This window comes from Helicoverpa armigera, chromosome 1 (genome assembly GCF_030705265.1).
Source record: "Helicoverpa armigera isolate CAAS_96S chromosome 1, ASM3070526v1, whole genome shotgun sequence".
NCBI lineage: Eukaryota > Metazoa > Arthropoda > Insecta > Lepidoptera > Noctuidae > Helicoverpa > Helicoverpa armigera.
The window spans coordinates 435942-452817 of record NC_087120.1 but is presented as its reverse complement, the minus strand read 5'-3'; the positions used below and the strand labels follow the sequence as shown (position 1 = coordinate 452817).

General features: G+C 34.6%; 1 protein-coding gene across 3 annotated transcripts in view; it reads right to left on the bottom strand.

Annotated features, from left to right (window-relative positions):
- The window catches only part of LOC110376548 (Krueppel-like factor luna), a 128324-nt gene extending 117021 nt beyond the window's left edge, over nt 1-11303 (bottom strand). The window contains exon 1 of one of the 3 annotated variants that reach the window (XM_021335043.3): nt 11096-11303. In XM_021335043.3, coding sequence (XP_021190718.1) covers nt 11096-11197 — 102 coding nt within the window. In that variant the 5' untranslated portion in view covers nt 11198-11303. The remainder of the gene's footprint in view (nt 1-11095) is intronic. The other 2 variants (XM_021335044.3, XM_064043469.1) reach the window with 2 other exon arrangements.
- Between the last annotated feature and the right edge of the window lie 5573 nt (nt 11304-16876).

The following is a 16876-nucleotide window of genomic DNA, read 5'->3' as shown; positions in this document are numbered from 1 at the left end:
CAACTTAGACTGAAAAATAGCACAAAAATAATACCTAGTTGAACTCAAACAAACGGTATGGTAGGTGTTCTTAAGTACTACTTAAAGCTACTTATTGGTGTCTCGAACAAATAAAAACTGGTGCATTGTTTTGCTCTGCTCCGATAAAATTTAATGTATTTTCTTTACTGGAAAATACACCGAGAGAAACTTGGTTCTTATTTTATTTTGTGACTTAAACTTTAAGCCTTCGCCCGTGATTTGTCAGGTAGGTAAATCTTCTTATTTTTGAGGCATTGTAGTCTTACTGCGAAACAGAATAAACATTGTTATTCTTGTTTTAAGTAGAATAATATTCTTACTCTCTTTGCTTAAGTATGTCGGTTTGTCACTTGCGCTTTCAAGCGAAAATTACTGAAATCATTTTTAAATGGAATGTTGTATACAGATTGTTTACTCTAGAGTCTAAGAAGCATATATACTTTTTAGCCTGGTGCGGGAAGTAGTTCCCTCGGGATGTGGCAAAATCGCTGGGAATAGCTATATTTTATCCTATCCTTCAAGAGAGCAAGCGTGATGATATTTAATATCACAACGTTCGACAGTACAGATAACAAACAAAATAGTTATGTAAAGTAAACCATCCATCTATGTATGTATCATGTAAATACATATATATGTATATACAAGCGTGACTCATAAAGATCTGTACTATCGAGGGCATTTCCTGATGGCTAAGAAGCGAACACAGGCTTATTAGTTTGATTATAATTATATTATATACAGCATCGTACATAATAGTGTACTGAGTCATTATCTAATAATAGCGCGGTAGGTCATTAGTGTTGACCCACAGTAAGTCTATTTACTGCGTTTTCACATAACGGTTTATGGCTAATTTTATCTTAATGTGGAGCTAGATTCTGTCCTTTAATATTTTAGCGTGAAAACTTAATATAGAAGTCCACTCTCGCATTTATAATTTGAGTTTAATAGGTGGTAGAAATATTTTTCTATTTATTCCATACCGCAAAATATAAGGTAAACTACGTTATACACAGGAAAAAATAAAACAATAATAGGGATGTAAGTACAATAAAAAACACGTTAAATTAATCTAGGTTTGGTTTGAAAAGGACAGTGTTATTAATTTGTATTATAGTTTTATTCCTGTTACATTAATTTAAACTACATACGAAGACTAATATTTTTGTCATGAAGTTTTGATTAGATGAAGTTTATTAAAACTGTATAGATTTCAAAATTGTTAAATCTAGTTTTTTTTTTTTCTTTATTTATAAATATACTTGGAATGATCATAATCGATATAAGTTTTTCAGAGTCCCGAAAAAAATCGCATTATCTTACCAATACCAAAATAGCAAAAATTCGAGGTTTAATAGTGATGACGAACCAACTTTTTATTCTACAATAACAGTAAAAATCACAGTTAAACAAGGCAAAACACGATTTAAACTCATTTTCCTTTGAGGCAACAACGTTAACTATGACCTATAGTCTCGCAAAACGACACTTTATTCTGTTATATCCAACCTTTTACAAAACAGCGCCTTTTCATCACAAACATTTTATATTTTGTAATAAAAAGGAACTTTATTATGTTACTGTATTTTACTTACTTTACTCTGCACTAGTTTCAGTAAAATTGTTACTCCATTATACGCATTTTATTTTGCATATCATTTTTCATCCTGTATACAGCATTCAACTTCTGCGAACATGTTTTTCCTAACAGTTTTTTAGAAACAGTATTTTGCCATTTTTTTCCTAGTTTTTGCAAACTTTTCCTACAATAAAAAGAGACATTATTCAGAATGTTCATACATAATAATACATATATACAGTAACATGATCTTTTTCGCAACTTTGACACATCGCCGCGGCAATATTTGACCCTGATGATGCAAGCAGCCCTCCATTTTACCGGTTTCACACAATACCATATGTTTTTCACAAATATGTACCTACATGATCAAAGATATCAATGTGTTACGCCATTGTAAATATTTTTGGGTTTATTTAAATGAAGTCAGTCAGTCAGTGTGAGTTTTTAAATACAGATGTACTGACTGCAACAAACATTTTAAGTAAATCCTTGACAATTAATTAACATCCAATGAGAGTAAAACTGTATTGTTCAAAACAAAACAATTTTTTTTATTTCCTTTGCTAAGCACGGAAAATAATAATACCAAGAACGTAAACAATTTTTACTATTTATAATAAAATTACTTATTTTCTTGCACTGTTATTGAATTGAAATAATAAAACACACACACACACTTCTCAGTATGATTTTAAGAATACACATCCACTGCTTTATTAGAAATTCATTTTCCTATCGAATAAACTGCAGGCTAACTAATCAACCGATATCTACAATTAGTGACACGGTTTTCGATCACAATAACATTCTAGATTCTACCAAACAAAACACAATCGACTATCGAGCACTAACTCGTAACCACCATACCTGTCCATCATTCGAGTTTATTGTTATTTGTTATTGATATAACACAGTTTGATAAAACACCTACGCTAACTGTTATCTCTGAAATATTCACCGTTATCAGCTCTTATCAGAGAGATAGGAGCGATCAGCTGATTGTGCGAGTTTCTATTTATTATTTAATCATAGCGTTTCGGCGGAACGTGAATGACATAAGGTTTTTTTCGTTGTAGTGAATTGCTTTCTTTTGAAGATGTATTCTGATTGTATGCGTGTTATATCTTTCTTTCTTCTTTTCTTTAGGTTTGCGTAGAGGTCTTGTTTTTCTTAGATTTGAATCTTGGTTTAATTTACGTAGTAACTATTAAGTAATTTGTGGTTTAAGTGTCTTGTTGACCACTTAACTAGCTTATGGATCTTTGGGTTAAATCATAATCAATTCAAATCAAAAAAATACCTATGACTTTTTCAATCTATGATATTCAGCTTAGTACACCGAGCTTCAAGGTGCCCTTTGAAACACTTATCACCAACTGAATTGTGATTAAACAACATTTCATGAAAATGACTGATTGGTATGGTATCGTAAAGATTTTTTATCGGTGTTATATATCTGTTAGAACAATTTTTGACCCAAAAATCTACCACTACGAAACATCGTTTCCAACTGTAAAAGTAAATTTATCTTGGGCCAACATCCATATTCGCCCTAGATACACACGCACAGCATGGTAGCATTTTTTTTAAAATCCTCCCTCAAAAGTGGGAAAATATACATCAATATTTGTTTCTCGCATAAGAGTAGTGGGAATCCTATTGCAACCGCAGTAACGCCCGTTTAAAATACAATGATAAAACAAGAGAATGTTCTGTCTTGTGTACCTGCCGTTCTAATATTTATGACACCGCATCGTTGAGTTTTTTAAGACATCAAAATTGACGCGTTTGTTCTTGGCCTAGAAATGAATTAACCGCTTGTATGACGCCAATTATAAAACAATAGAAAAACAATTCTGTCTTGCGTATATCTGCCCTCTGACATGTCAACGGGTTAAGAAAGATCATTTTTGTGCCGTCCAACTTTAATTATGGTATTTTAATGTGGACTAAATCAGATAATTCTCCCAAAAAAAGAAGGAATATTTTTTACTGAGTTGTATTCCATTACTATCTCCTGTTATTTTTTGTGCTTGTCTACAAGTAACAAAATAACACTTTTACCTAGCATTAGCTATTTACTGCACATAACTGGGCAGAGACTGTGTTCGCAGCAATAAAGTGGAAGTACGTTTACCCGACCTGATTCGTTGACACGAATAAAATCAAACAAGCTGTGTATGTAGCTATATAAATATCGATCGTTTCCTAACTTTATGCTTCGTTCTGTACTGTTTTGCATCTCGGGTAATTTTGCTTTTAGATTCTTTTGAGCCATTGCTTGGCTACTAAACCCATTTATTGTGACAATTATTATTAAGAGCTTTTGTGACGTTATTATAAGGGCACAATTCCTGTATCTACTAAACCATTACTCGAGTCATCTTAAGTCTGGCCGTCCGAATCGCGCGAATCCTAAATGTTCATAAATATGTGTACGAGTCACGTAAGCCTAAAAACAATTAGTTTTAAAGGCTCTTTAAATCAGACAGCAACTGCTATAGAGCCTCATCGAAGCCATGAGGTCATTTCATCAGGCATCCTATTAGCTATATTGAATCTTGATTTACAGCTACCAAAAGGCTACCACGAAGTTAGACTCCCTCTAACAAACACATGCCTAGACAGACTGCGGTTTCAATAAGGTTCTGTGTAAAGCTCCAATTTGCCAATATCGGCTCCATGTTCAACCACGTGGAGTTCGAGTCCTCATATTGTAAAACAGTAGAATCTCATCTACATTTTTGACGCTTTAAACTGAAATCAGTTTGAAATAGAAGTAGTTACGAAGTCTGATAGAATAGTTCACCCGGAGAGAGTTCTGCCAACAATGCAGCCTCGAATACAATTATAAAGTTGCGAACATGTTCACAAGTTCTGTGTCATATCATAAATGTGTTAAGAGATTAAAGTTGGAACATGTCATTGTGACCATTTTGAGATCAGAAAGTTTGACGTTTGCACAATTTCTGTGCTGCATTTCAAATATGCTTCACTGACTTCAGTCAGCGGATTCACCCGCGTCTCGTGAGAATTGTTCCGCTTGGATAAGCCTCTTTAAAGCCTTCTGCGAGAAATGGGATATCTAACGCCGCAATAATTTTTCTCTAGTCTACCTCTAGTTCTTGAGATAAGTCATAGATTCAGTGTCTCATTAGTGGTGAGCTTATAAATGCTGTTGGCTGATAATAGATTATAATTCAATGCAAAAAAGCTATGATGGTAACAAATTAATTGGGGTATGGAAAGGGGACTGCGAAAGCGATTTGGACAATAAGACCCGTCGTAGGCTCCAAACTTTTAGTCAGCCGATAGTGTGATCACGCTCTTAGAAATGACATATTACAACAATCAGGTATCAGCCGACTAAAACTTTATTAGGACTGATAGCAAACCAAAATTTCAACACTGCAGTTTATCGTACCTAAGTTTGATAATTGCTCGGAAATTCCATCTCTCTATGAGCCATTTACCAACAATTTGACACTAAAAGGGAAACGTTTAACACATTTCAAGCTCCGAGTATTCCGTAGTATTTAGTTCTAGGAAATCAGCATTGGCTTTAGAAGCTCGGAATACAATTTGGAATTACGTGTACATTGGTCCCAGGTTAAGGTTATATAATAGTTGTTCTAGATAGATAGTTGGAATTCTCTCGGTGAGGTCAAGATCATTGCGGTGTTGTGACGTGTTACGAACATTGTTGTTGTTACTTAGAGTAATTGGGTATATGTATAGGTGCTTCAGGTGTCTGTGTTTATCTTGAACTTGTACCCTAATAGTTTCAAGGGTGAATACTGTATTTGTATTCTGGAACTTCTCGTTTATGATGGCAATAATTCTTCGCTATAAACACAATATCTTCCTGGATGCACAGCACACACAAGAAGTACCTTACCTACCTTAAGGTACGAAAAGTCCTCATATATCAGTATTTCTTCAAGGGCAGCCATGTTATTACTGTAAGATATTTTCTACTACAAAGTAAAAGTTATGACATACCTAATCTTACAAAGTAAAATGAACGTCTGCAAGATTCCACGTAGAAAGACTAAGTAGAGTTTATATCGCATTATTACTGCTTTGTGCAAACGTTATAATAAATTGCACTCAGTTAATATGATTGCACTTTGCTTTGAGAAAACTTTAACATATTAAAATCCTCTTTTTTAAAAAACATGGACCTACTTGGAACATGCAACAAAATGAAAAATATTTTGTTCGACTTTCCGATCTTACTTTTACCATTTAATATGTTATCCGCTTAACTTGTTCTGACTGAATGGACGGATTTTTGTTCCTCTTTCAAAAATAAACTACGAAAATTATTTCGATAAAAGTTTGTGCATACATACTTTATGGTTTGGATTTACACGAATTTTTTTTCGAGAAAAAATTTAATCTTTAAAAGCGGATAGGTGAAAAACTGGTGGATTATTTTTGGTTTTTCATATTTTGTTAGTTACTTCACTCCTGTTTTTATAAACCTTATTCAGGAGTTTTAGAGAGAATATTTACCAATTTTTCCTTACACTTCATAACAAAAACAGCACCCGTTTTTATGTTTCTCTTCGTTCCCACCTATGTATGTATGCACCGCAGTGTATTTACAAAACAAATAACCGATCCGTGGTTAAACTGTTAACTTGTGAACCTAAAAGTGTAAGTTTGTTTACGCTTAGGTTAAAAATACGCGTCTCTTTAAGTTGTTCATGCATGTAGAATGCACCTGATCTAAAGCGGTATCCATATAATTCCTCATACAACGGCATCTCGTCCCAAACTTACAAACGTAGGATTTTTCTATGGGTACTAGAAAATAGAGTATACAAGTAGATACGTATATCAGACAACAGATATACCTACGTACTTATTGTCTCTTTTTGCGCTTTATAGGAAAACAAACAAAATCAAACAAATATTTTGGTTCATGCGAGAATCGAACTCAGGACCTCTAGCGTGGCTGGTAGAATATTATGCCAACTACTAGTCTCACCTGGTTGTGAAACAATCACTTTTTTTGCTTTTTTTTGAGCAGTTAGTAGGTACCAAATACAGTTCATAATTTGGGTTTTATTGAAGCCAATTAACTCGTAATAAACCCACATCATTCGGAATCATAACTTTATAAAATGACAAGGGAAAAAGCGATAACTGAAGTGAAGAATATAATTTGCAGTTTCTTATTAGTTTTCCACAATGGAATTTATATCTTGGAAAAGTTCTACTTAGACTTTGTAAGACTCTTCAAGGATTGCTTTGTAATAAAAATATTGACTTTGACTTTGAAGAAACTACTTAGCTGATGAACATTACAAAGCAAAGTGCTAGGTAGAAACTTCAAGTTCTGTACATATTAAAGTATACTACAGTTTGCCTTTCCACTTAATTTTAACCGTCTTTCCAATTCTCTGGATAATTTACAAATATCGGGTTGACAAATATGCACACGTGCTGAAAAGTTTAAAACTGTTTTCATGAGATGAAAACTGTTTCACAGGAATTTTAGCTTACTTTCTCGTCTCGTAAAATTCATGTTACCATGAAAAACCTTTTTTCGGGAACAAATTACGTAGGTGATGGGAAATCGGTGTTTCCCGAAATTCTACAAGTGCCCTCTGAAAACATGCTTCTAAATATGAACGCAGTATATTTTATATTACTTCGATTGATTTGATTGATTCTACAAATTATTGCTTGTTTCAGCATATTAGGTACATTGTTCTGATTGTAATACATCTACCATATCTAGTTTTACTGTAAGAGTATGCACACTGCAGACTAAAAGTCGGCTGACAGTTGACCCGATGCTGGCAACTTTTTTTTTGATAATTGATTCATAGTTTTCAGTAATTCTGATACCCGGCTAAATACTTGATGTTAGTAATGTGCGTACTATGTGTAATTCATCTTTATGCAGTTTTATGAGTCCAAAACAACGGCCGACTAAAAGTTTGGAGAGTACTATATTTAGTGTAATACTTACAAACACTCGAAGCATTTTGAATGCGCTTCTTCAAGGTCTTGGAACTCTGCCGACCCCACGTTAACGCAGCGTGAAGACCGCAGCTAACTCTCGGCGCATACATTAACTATTTACCTATAAACTTAGTTTAAAAATAACCGTGTTTACGTTATGTTTCCGGCACTAACCGAGCTCGAACCACAGACATGCTACCGGCTAGACAATACATCATAATATTTATAAACGAGTTAAAATTCCGACTTTTAATACTGCGGTATTCCAATCATTGCAATATGTTTTTATTTCATTGAAAGAGAATCCTCTTTAGCTCTTTTAATCTTTTACAATTTTACATCAACGTTTTTCAATGCAGAGCAATATTTCATTTCATATCTTTGATTAAACGCGAACGTAATCCTTAAATAATATTGTCGGTTTTAACTCGATACGGGTACAGATAACTTTTTATTCGGTTGTTCAAAATAGTTATCTATGGACGTAAATGTACCCTCGTGAAACAGCTCATCATCATCTGCCTAGCCTTTTCCGAACTACGTTGGGGTCGTCTTCCAGTCTAAAGAGATGCAGCTGAGTACCAGTAATTTACAAGGTGCAACTGCCTATCTGGCCTCCTCAACCCAGTTACCCGAGCAACCTTTTGATAAGACTGGTTGTCAGACTTATTGGCTTCTGACAACAAGTGACGACTGTCAAAGCTGTTCAAATGACAGCCGGGACCTACAGTTTAAACAGCCAGTTCAAATTAAACAGCGAGTAATGAACTAACGTGATGAAAATAAATTCATTACTATACTTGATGAAAGGAAAATATTTAATTACAAAATATTTGTGTTCGATTACCGGTCGCTAAATAATTCCCATTAAAAGCCTTTTAATGACTGCACGGCTAGCCGGATTACTTTGTTTATGTGCAAAAACATTTTTCATTGATGCTTTTTTTGCGGGAAAAAAATCACTGTGCATTATTTTTATGTTTTGTCGAATAGTTTTGCCTAACTTAATGATTTTCCATGAGCAATCATCAAAGACAGAACCCTTTTATGTTGGTCTACTAGAGGTTTTTAAGTTATGAAAACTGATGGCCCAAGTTCAGTTCCAAGTGTGACAACTCTATGTCAATATATAGGGTGCATAATAGTATTTTCAGCACATTATTTAATTGTTTGCTGTAGCCTGGCAACAACCGCAGACCATAATTTGAAGGTGTTACATTTTTTACAATAAATATCATGAAAATTGAAAGGCTAGTCATAATAACTGCCAGTTACATTTTTTTTACCGATGTTTAAATATTTCAATAGAATATTTGCAGTGTGCAGTTATTGTGTGTTTTATTAATTAGTTAGTTATAACGAGTAAAGTTCAATGTCCAGACGAACCTTATTTGTGGATTTCTTGCATTTTGAATACGTTTCATTGACATGAGGTTGAGAATGCTCATTTTAACCCCACCTTGATAGGGTGCAGAATTATTTAATTGCAGATAATTCTTTTACTTTTATCTCTACGTCTAAAATGTCTAGAAATAATACTCATACATCGAAATGCTGAAGCGTTACTTATGAGTCTTTTTTAAAGATCTTTCTGCCCAAGCAATTTAGGCGAGTGTGAGTTCAGTGACAGAATAATCTCTAAACAGCTCTTAATAAGTTACTTTTCAGCATTCGGCCGTTTTCTATCTCTGTTTGTATGTTCGTTTGTTCTAAGTGTACCTATAGAAACAATATTGAACTTGAATGTCTCTACATGGCAATGGCTGTGATGGAATTTGCCATTTTAAAAGATCCATTTGGCAAATTCCAATGTGATTTGTAACCGCCTCTTCTCTTAAGGTTATCTCAATCGCCATCGTAAGGCGATACATACTTGCTGAAATAGTAAAGCTGTCTGTTCGTACAATGTAATGTATGGAGCTTGTTGTTCGACAGAACATTATTGCTGATGATGATGAGTAATATGTAAACATATTAACGTTCAAAACTTCCTGTAGGGTGCTAATATTATTTAGCTTCTTTATGTGGTCATTCGTTTCTATTTTAACTAACTATTATTACAAAAGGTTCAATATTTCGAAAGTCAGGTCAAAACCTATAATGGGATATAATTTTTATTTTAATAAAAAAATAAGATAGGTAGGTATGATTTTTTTTTTATTCATTGGGCAATATTCATTCTTGAACAATCCACGAACATTGTAAAGTAATAATTGATTTCTCAGAGAGTCAGTAGGTAGGTACTCAATATTGATATGCACTCAAAATGTAGCCCATTTACCGTAAACACGATAAGATGAATACCAGCATAATAAAGATAATAAAACAGATAACAGTTATTTCATAATTCTAAGAAATTATTATGCTGTCATGTTTCGATTCGCGATTTCTTGCAATTGCTATGCATTTTTAATCGACTGCCAAAAGATACAAACATCCAAATTGAGAACCTCCTCTCTTTTTAGAAGTCGGTTAAAGAAGGAGGAGGTCCTTAATTCAGATTGGCTGTACCCACGTAGATTTGTTTTTACTTACAAATTGGTCAAATTGTTATCGGAGTAGCTCTACATACCTAATTCACTACAATGAAAAATAGGTACCTAGCATTAGGTAAATCATGGGAGACCTTTGGTATCTAATTGTAGGTAGGTAAGTAGGTAGGTGGCTAACTAAATTTTGGAGTACCTGCCTACATAATTTTAAAAAATTACTGATGTAGTGAAAACTGGCCTAGTCAGAGTCTAATGAACTGGATATCATTACAAATCTCATGAAAATAACAAATTAAAATACATATTTTATCTAGGCGGTACCGGCTCGCGTATCCGGCATTTTACTTGGCAACCGTCATACAATCCCAAAACACAATAAATAAACACAAATAAAGTAAAAAAAGTAGTTTCAAAACTTATAAAAAGTTTTTCAAAGCATAGCGTTGCATCGAGAGCGACCGGCGTATAACATGGCAACAAACTCAGATAAAAATACACAGTTATCAACATAAAAACAAAATAAAACAAAAACACAAGTAATAACGTAAACAAACTATAAATAGCGGCAAAGGAATGCGGCGTTGAATAAAATAAAGCAGAGGAAAGTGAAACCGAGTGATATCGATTGATTCCCGTCGAGAGTGAATGTCCAGGACAACAACATCAGCCGCCACATTACTCAAGTTCCGAGAAACGCACTCGCGCCCTTCCACGAAACTTATTCAAAACTCACGTACAACGGCGATTCACGTTCCTGGACGCTACAACACCGCGCTCAACTTCTCCATACTTTATTTTTAGTCATGGCGTAACCGCACAAGGAATGTTAACCACTCAAACGATTTATATAACGCAGAGCCTTAAAGTAAACGGAGATTTCAGCTTATTCTGAAAATCGACCGCTGCTTATACGCAGGCGCGAAACCATTTTATGCTGTCACTCGAATTGTTTAACAATTGCGCTCAGCCAAACCGCTCGCTTAGCATGCCGACTTGCTGTGGAGCGCGCAGCACTCACCTGTTGCCAGTAGTCTTCCAGGGACAGCTTCCACTCGAAGTAGCCGGTGTCCGTCACGTCCTGGAGTTCGCGGAACAAGTTGCCGCTCGGTAGCACGTCCATCGCACTTTACATGTGATGCCGATCGAAGTGAGAAAAACGCGCGGCGCGACCTCTCCTGGCACTGGCTCGCGAGCGACTGAGCTGCACGCGCTCCCTCGTCCCGCGCGCCCCTCGTGCCCACTTATAGAATGTATGGATCCGACAGAGAGAGCACGATAATGCCTCGCTCCTCGTTCGTCCTTTATCCTGGTCGTGATCAACCGGGATTTGTAAGTAGTAAGACAAGTCCCGAGCGAGATTTACAGTTATTATACGTCACTGTCCAATTTTTGTGTGACGGGAATATGCCGCTCTCTAAACAGGATCGATATTTTATAATGTTACCCCGGATCAATACCTCCCCAGTGTACCGGGATGTTGATATTTCATTTTCATTTTTATGACCCCTAAAATGTCGTTGAAAATGCGAGAAAAAACGTATTTTTTTGCAACATTCCTTATTAGAATCTGATAAGCAATTTTTTTATACATTTTAAACGTTAAAAAAATCAAATATCGCAAGAAAATCACAACTTTCAATTTTAATAAAAATGTAGTTTTCTCTATCTACAACTACTCTACATTTAACTACGATTCCCCGCGTAAAAGTTTTACAAAGTTTCAAACAGTTAAGTTTCAATAATATTAATTGTTTAATTAAAAAAACTGACTCTGTTTGGGTAAAAAACGATTATTTACGTGTAAATACCTCATTAACTTCTATTTTTCGAAGGTAAAAAGTAAATCCTACAAGAAATCATTTTGTTGTAAAAGGTAGCTAAGACACCATGTGGCTCGCACTGTCAAAAAGTAATCAGATATCTTGTAGAAAGAGCTAACTAACATTTTAGTAATCTGCGCTAGAACCAAGTTTCTAACCCATTTTACACACGACTATGTCGCAGTGAAATTCAAAATTGCACCCCGGATTAAAATCAAAGAAATAACCATACATTTTCATAGAATAAACTTTACTCTGTGTTTATTAATAGGTAAGAGGTTATTTAACTTTACTTAGTAGAGACATCATATTCAGAAAATTATTTTCATCAGGTGTAATGCAAATCCAAGTTAATAAAGTTCAAAAAACTGTGTGCTTAACAGACTATCCGTGTAGCTCAGTAGCGAAGTACCGGCTAGTTCAACATTTTATCGAAAAGAGTAAGTTTCATTGAGTTTAGTTTGCATCCTAACGTTCGTACCTAACATATGATTGAAACGATCGAATTTTCGACAGTTTTCCAAAGAAATCTATCGGAAACTCTCCCAATTTGCCATCGAAAAGTATTTTGCAGCATCGCGAAGAGATCTCAAAATTGCAAGCACTTTGTCGACACACTTCCAAAGTTGTTGGCACTTTAAAATTATCTCGAAATTCTAACTTCATCGTACAAGTAGGAACGTACGTAAGTAAGTATATTAGTAAGTAACAGGTACTTATGTATACTAGTATAACTTGGGTTGAGGAGGTCAGATAGGCAGTCGCTGCAAAGACACTGGTAGTCAGCGGAGTCGAGTTAAACTGCTGTCAACCCCGGAGAAAAGACTAGGCAGATGATAATGAGGTTTGCATACGAGGTTTGTAAAATGGGCTAGAAATAAGGATTACTTACCTTCTTTTGGTGAAGAGAAACAATCAGTTTCAGACTCACTATAATTCACCCATGTTTCTTCTGGAGCCGCTCTAACACTTTCGAAAAATCCTGTGATCGAAAGTCAACCTTCTGTGACATTTTACTGTCTGATTAAATACCTCTCTATACCCCTTTCATATATGTTTAAAACTTGTAGATAACTTTGAATATATTGGTTGTAAATAAAAAACTCAGACTTAATAATTTTCAATTCTTGTCAATTTCGTGATATTTTTCTCGCCAAACACGCCTGTGAAATTCGATTAGTTTCAGATAGGTACATAAAATGACAGTCGTTAATTTTACTTACTGAGTGCCATTTCCATCGAAACATAAAAAAAATAAGTTTCATAAGAAAACTATAAACGCCTGACGATTGAGACACGCAATGCATTTGAGGATGTACGCTTGGTGAAAGATACAAGGCGCATCCTGACTATAATCATCTCCAGAGCATGCATCCTGACAACCATTTATGTTTATTATTCTTTAAAAGAAGTATTTTATTACCATTTATTTTATTTCCATTGTTTTATGAAGAAAAACTGTCTTGGGCATACCAAGGCTTAGACAGTTCGACCAGAAACTAAGCAAGCCTATGCAATTTTCGTTTTACATCTTTCAAATTTAGTGGCTTTTTCGTAAAATAACCATACATTTTCATAGAGAACCTTGGATTAACTTCACTCTGTATTTATTAATAGGTAAGAGGTTATTTATCTTTATTTAGTAGAGACAACATATTCCGAAAATTATGTTTGTAAGGTGCAAAAGTTTGTATGTACTTTCTAAGTTATCTTGGACACCAATGGCTGATAAAAGGTGAAGGAAAACATCTTGAGGAAACCTGGACTATATAGTCTGAAATCAGCAACCCGCATTGAGCAAGCGTGGTGATTAATGCTCAATCCTTCTCCGTGTGAGAGGAGGCCTGTGCCCAGCAGTGGGACGATAAAAAAAGGCTGTAACAAGGTGCAGGTAATGGAAATCCAAGTGGCTTTTTGCAAATGGCTTTTTCGTACAATTATGATAGTCAAAAGTCTGGAAGCCGACCCCATCGTGGTTGGGAAAAAGGCTCGGAGGATGATATGATAGTCAAAAGGCCGATCATGATAAAACATCTAAAAAGCAAATGCAAAATAGTTTAAGTTGAAAAATAAAAATAGTGTCGCAAGCGAAGGCAAGGAAAAACAGCGCAAATTAAAACCATCTCAGTTCACTAAGTTAATAAGTTACGCTTTGCGGTCAAAGCAAAGATATTTTTCTCTCCTTATAAAAGACGTACCTACGATATTTTGTTTTTTACCTTTTAGATCGAAAGCAGACTCTTGCACTATAAATGCGAAAAATTATTTCGCTCTCTTCGACCACGACACTTTGGTTTAATGATTTCTCCAATAAACGTATGTATCCATTTTTAGTTTTTAAATATAAAGTATTTGTCATTGAGAAAATGTCTGATAATTAATATTAGAAGCTCTTGCAACAACCACTTTTGTTAATCCCAGTGAAGTTTGTACAAATCTGGTACTCAACCAAATAATTATATTCAAACGTAAATTAGCTGAATACACGAATATTATCCTGTATTTCAAACATTAATTAAGTTCAGTTTCTAAAGTAGAGTAAATAATTAGTATCTGCTGAAATATAGCAATATTCTAATTAGTTCAGCATTCAAACATGATTTTACAAGTACAGTTTGTAGAAATGCTCTTACCTATGCCTGTAAGTACCGAGCAATCATAAATACGTAGAAATGTTACATTTGCATACAAGTCAAGCATCCTAGAAAAGTCTCTGTGTTAGAAATTGCATTTGATTTTTTGTTATGAAAGCTGAAAGCACTCAATTGGTTAGGGGAAACCACCTTATTTTCCCCCGTATTCCACTTTTATAAGTATATTTAAGTACTAACCCACGTATGATTTAATATTATCATTTTTTATTACGTAGAAAAGCAATTCAAGTCGAAAAGTCCGATCACTCTTTACCCCTAGTCAATCAGTCACTCTACAGTTTGACAAGAATTGCTCAGATGAAACATTCATTAATGTAGATCGTAGATATGAGAGAATTCTAATATCACAGAACTATATAATTATGAACTTAATAGACACCATACATGAAATTCTAGGAAAACCACATAATTTAAAGAGAAATTGTTAATATTTTGATGCACTAAATGCATAACAATTCCGAAAATTTCGATATGAAGTAACCAGTACTTGCTTGTGTTATAGACAATTTTGTTCAGAACGTTACATGGTAGTATCTGATCCGATTAAAATTCGCTTCCAAAGCTTAGGGCTTTGTCGGTACGTATTTTCTCACAAAATATATTATGTCAGACTATGGAAACGTTTTTATGCGTAGCACACACTGCCATGCGCCACGTTTTCTCGTGTCTTGTCGACTCCTGCAAACACCCAAACATTATTGAACAGTATCTGGAAGTAGAATAACCTCTAGGAGTAGTTAGAAGACTACTCAGTTAAGCTGTCGTAACCAGATCATTTAGAACAATCTTAGAAAAAGATAAAATCTGTACCCGAGCTTGCTTCTTCACATTTTTTTCAGCCCATATTGTAATAGCTAGAAAAGCTTAAAATTGCACTTAGCGTATTTTGTATACAAGTATTCTATAGTTCGAGTAAGTCTTTATAGTCAATACAGACGGTACACGGAAGATTGAGTTGAGACAGTGTGTATTTACCCTTATGGTAGAAAATTCCATAGAATATGGGCTACGTCGAATAATATCGTACGTTTTGATGCTTACAGCCTTTGTCTTGCAGAGAACATATTTTAGCACATCTTATAATAACTATGGTTGTTGAAAATTATTTGTGTAGTGTTTTGGCCATAATGTTATAATTAGCAGGACTATTCTCTCTAAAAGGACCTTATTTTTGTAACTCTTTTTTTAAATAAACAACAACCGTTCAGAACGCCTGTTCAGAAGAGTTTTTTTTATTCTATTTCTAGTTCACTGAAAAACATGGCCTCCCGTACAAATATTCTAGAAAAAGTACAAAAGGCCTATGAAATTGACTGACGTTGTTTAAATCCTGTTTGAAGGTAGCCGTGGGCTATGGCTTTTGATGGTTCTGCCTACCGCCCGACAATAGTTTGCAGCAAAAACCTTTGTGAATAAAATACCGTTCAGTATTTTGTTTTGTTTCTTTACCGCATACCTATTTTAAAGTTGTTTAAAAATCTATGTCTTTTTTATAGTTTTGAAATGTAGATTCAGATTAAACTGTCATTCATTCTAATAAACTAATATTTTTTTTAAGTGAGAACTCTGCTACTATCGAATTCCATACTTGTTTTAGTCGACAGCTCATAATTTGTTCTTCAAGTTTGAAGAACATTGTCTAATGTTTCATGAACTTTGAATTTCAGCTAAGTTTTAATACTTATCATTGAAAAATATTATTTGCAAAATATGAGTACATGAAAGTACTCCTCTCTAAAGGCAAACAAGGGAATATTTTGAAGGTTAGTGAAAAACTACGTAGAATGTATGAAAATAAAGCGCAAGCTATTACTGTCAATCAAATATGACCCAGTTCACGGTGAATGAGTGTCATAGTCACCATTACCAGATTACATATACTTACAGAAGGTTCACTTAGTAAAATAGAAGATACAAAAAAAACAGGCTGGACTACGGAATCTCGAAATTCAAAATACCGACGGAAGTTCGATATGCGTGATTTACATAAAATGTTGATTAATTAAGATATTCATAATTCCGATGAGATATACGACATTTCGAAAGTCTATTATGGCGAAGTAGGTACTTGATAGCGCTTAAAATCACATCTAACTATACTTTAGGAGCATTTGTACTATATTTTGCGAGTCTCTTGTCCTTTACAAGAGACTGCGGAGATAAAACTGCTTGACCGCGCGGATTTTGTGTAACCTAAGCTAAAACGTCATGAGATTTTCTTCACCACTTACAGCATCCGAGCCGAGAATTTGTCTCAGAAATAAAATTAAATTCTTCTTATATAGACCGAAATGACCACTTTTCTAAAGAGAAGTCTGATCTCAC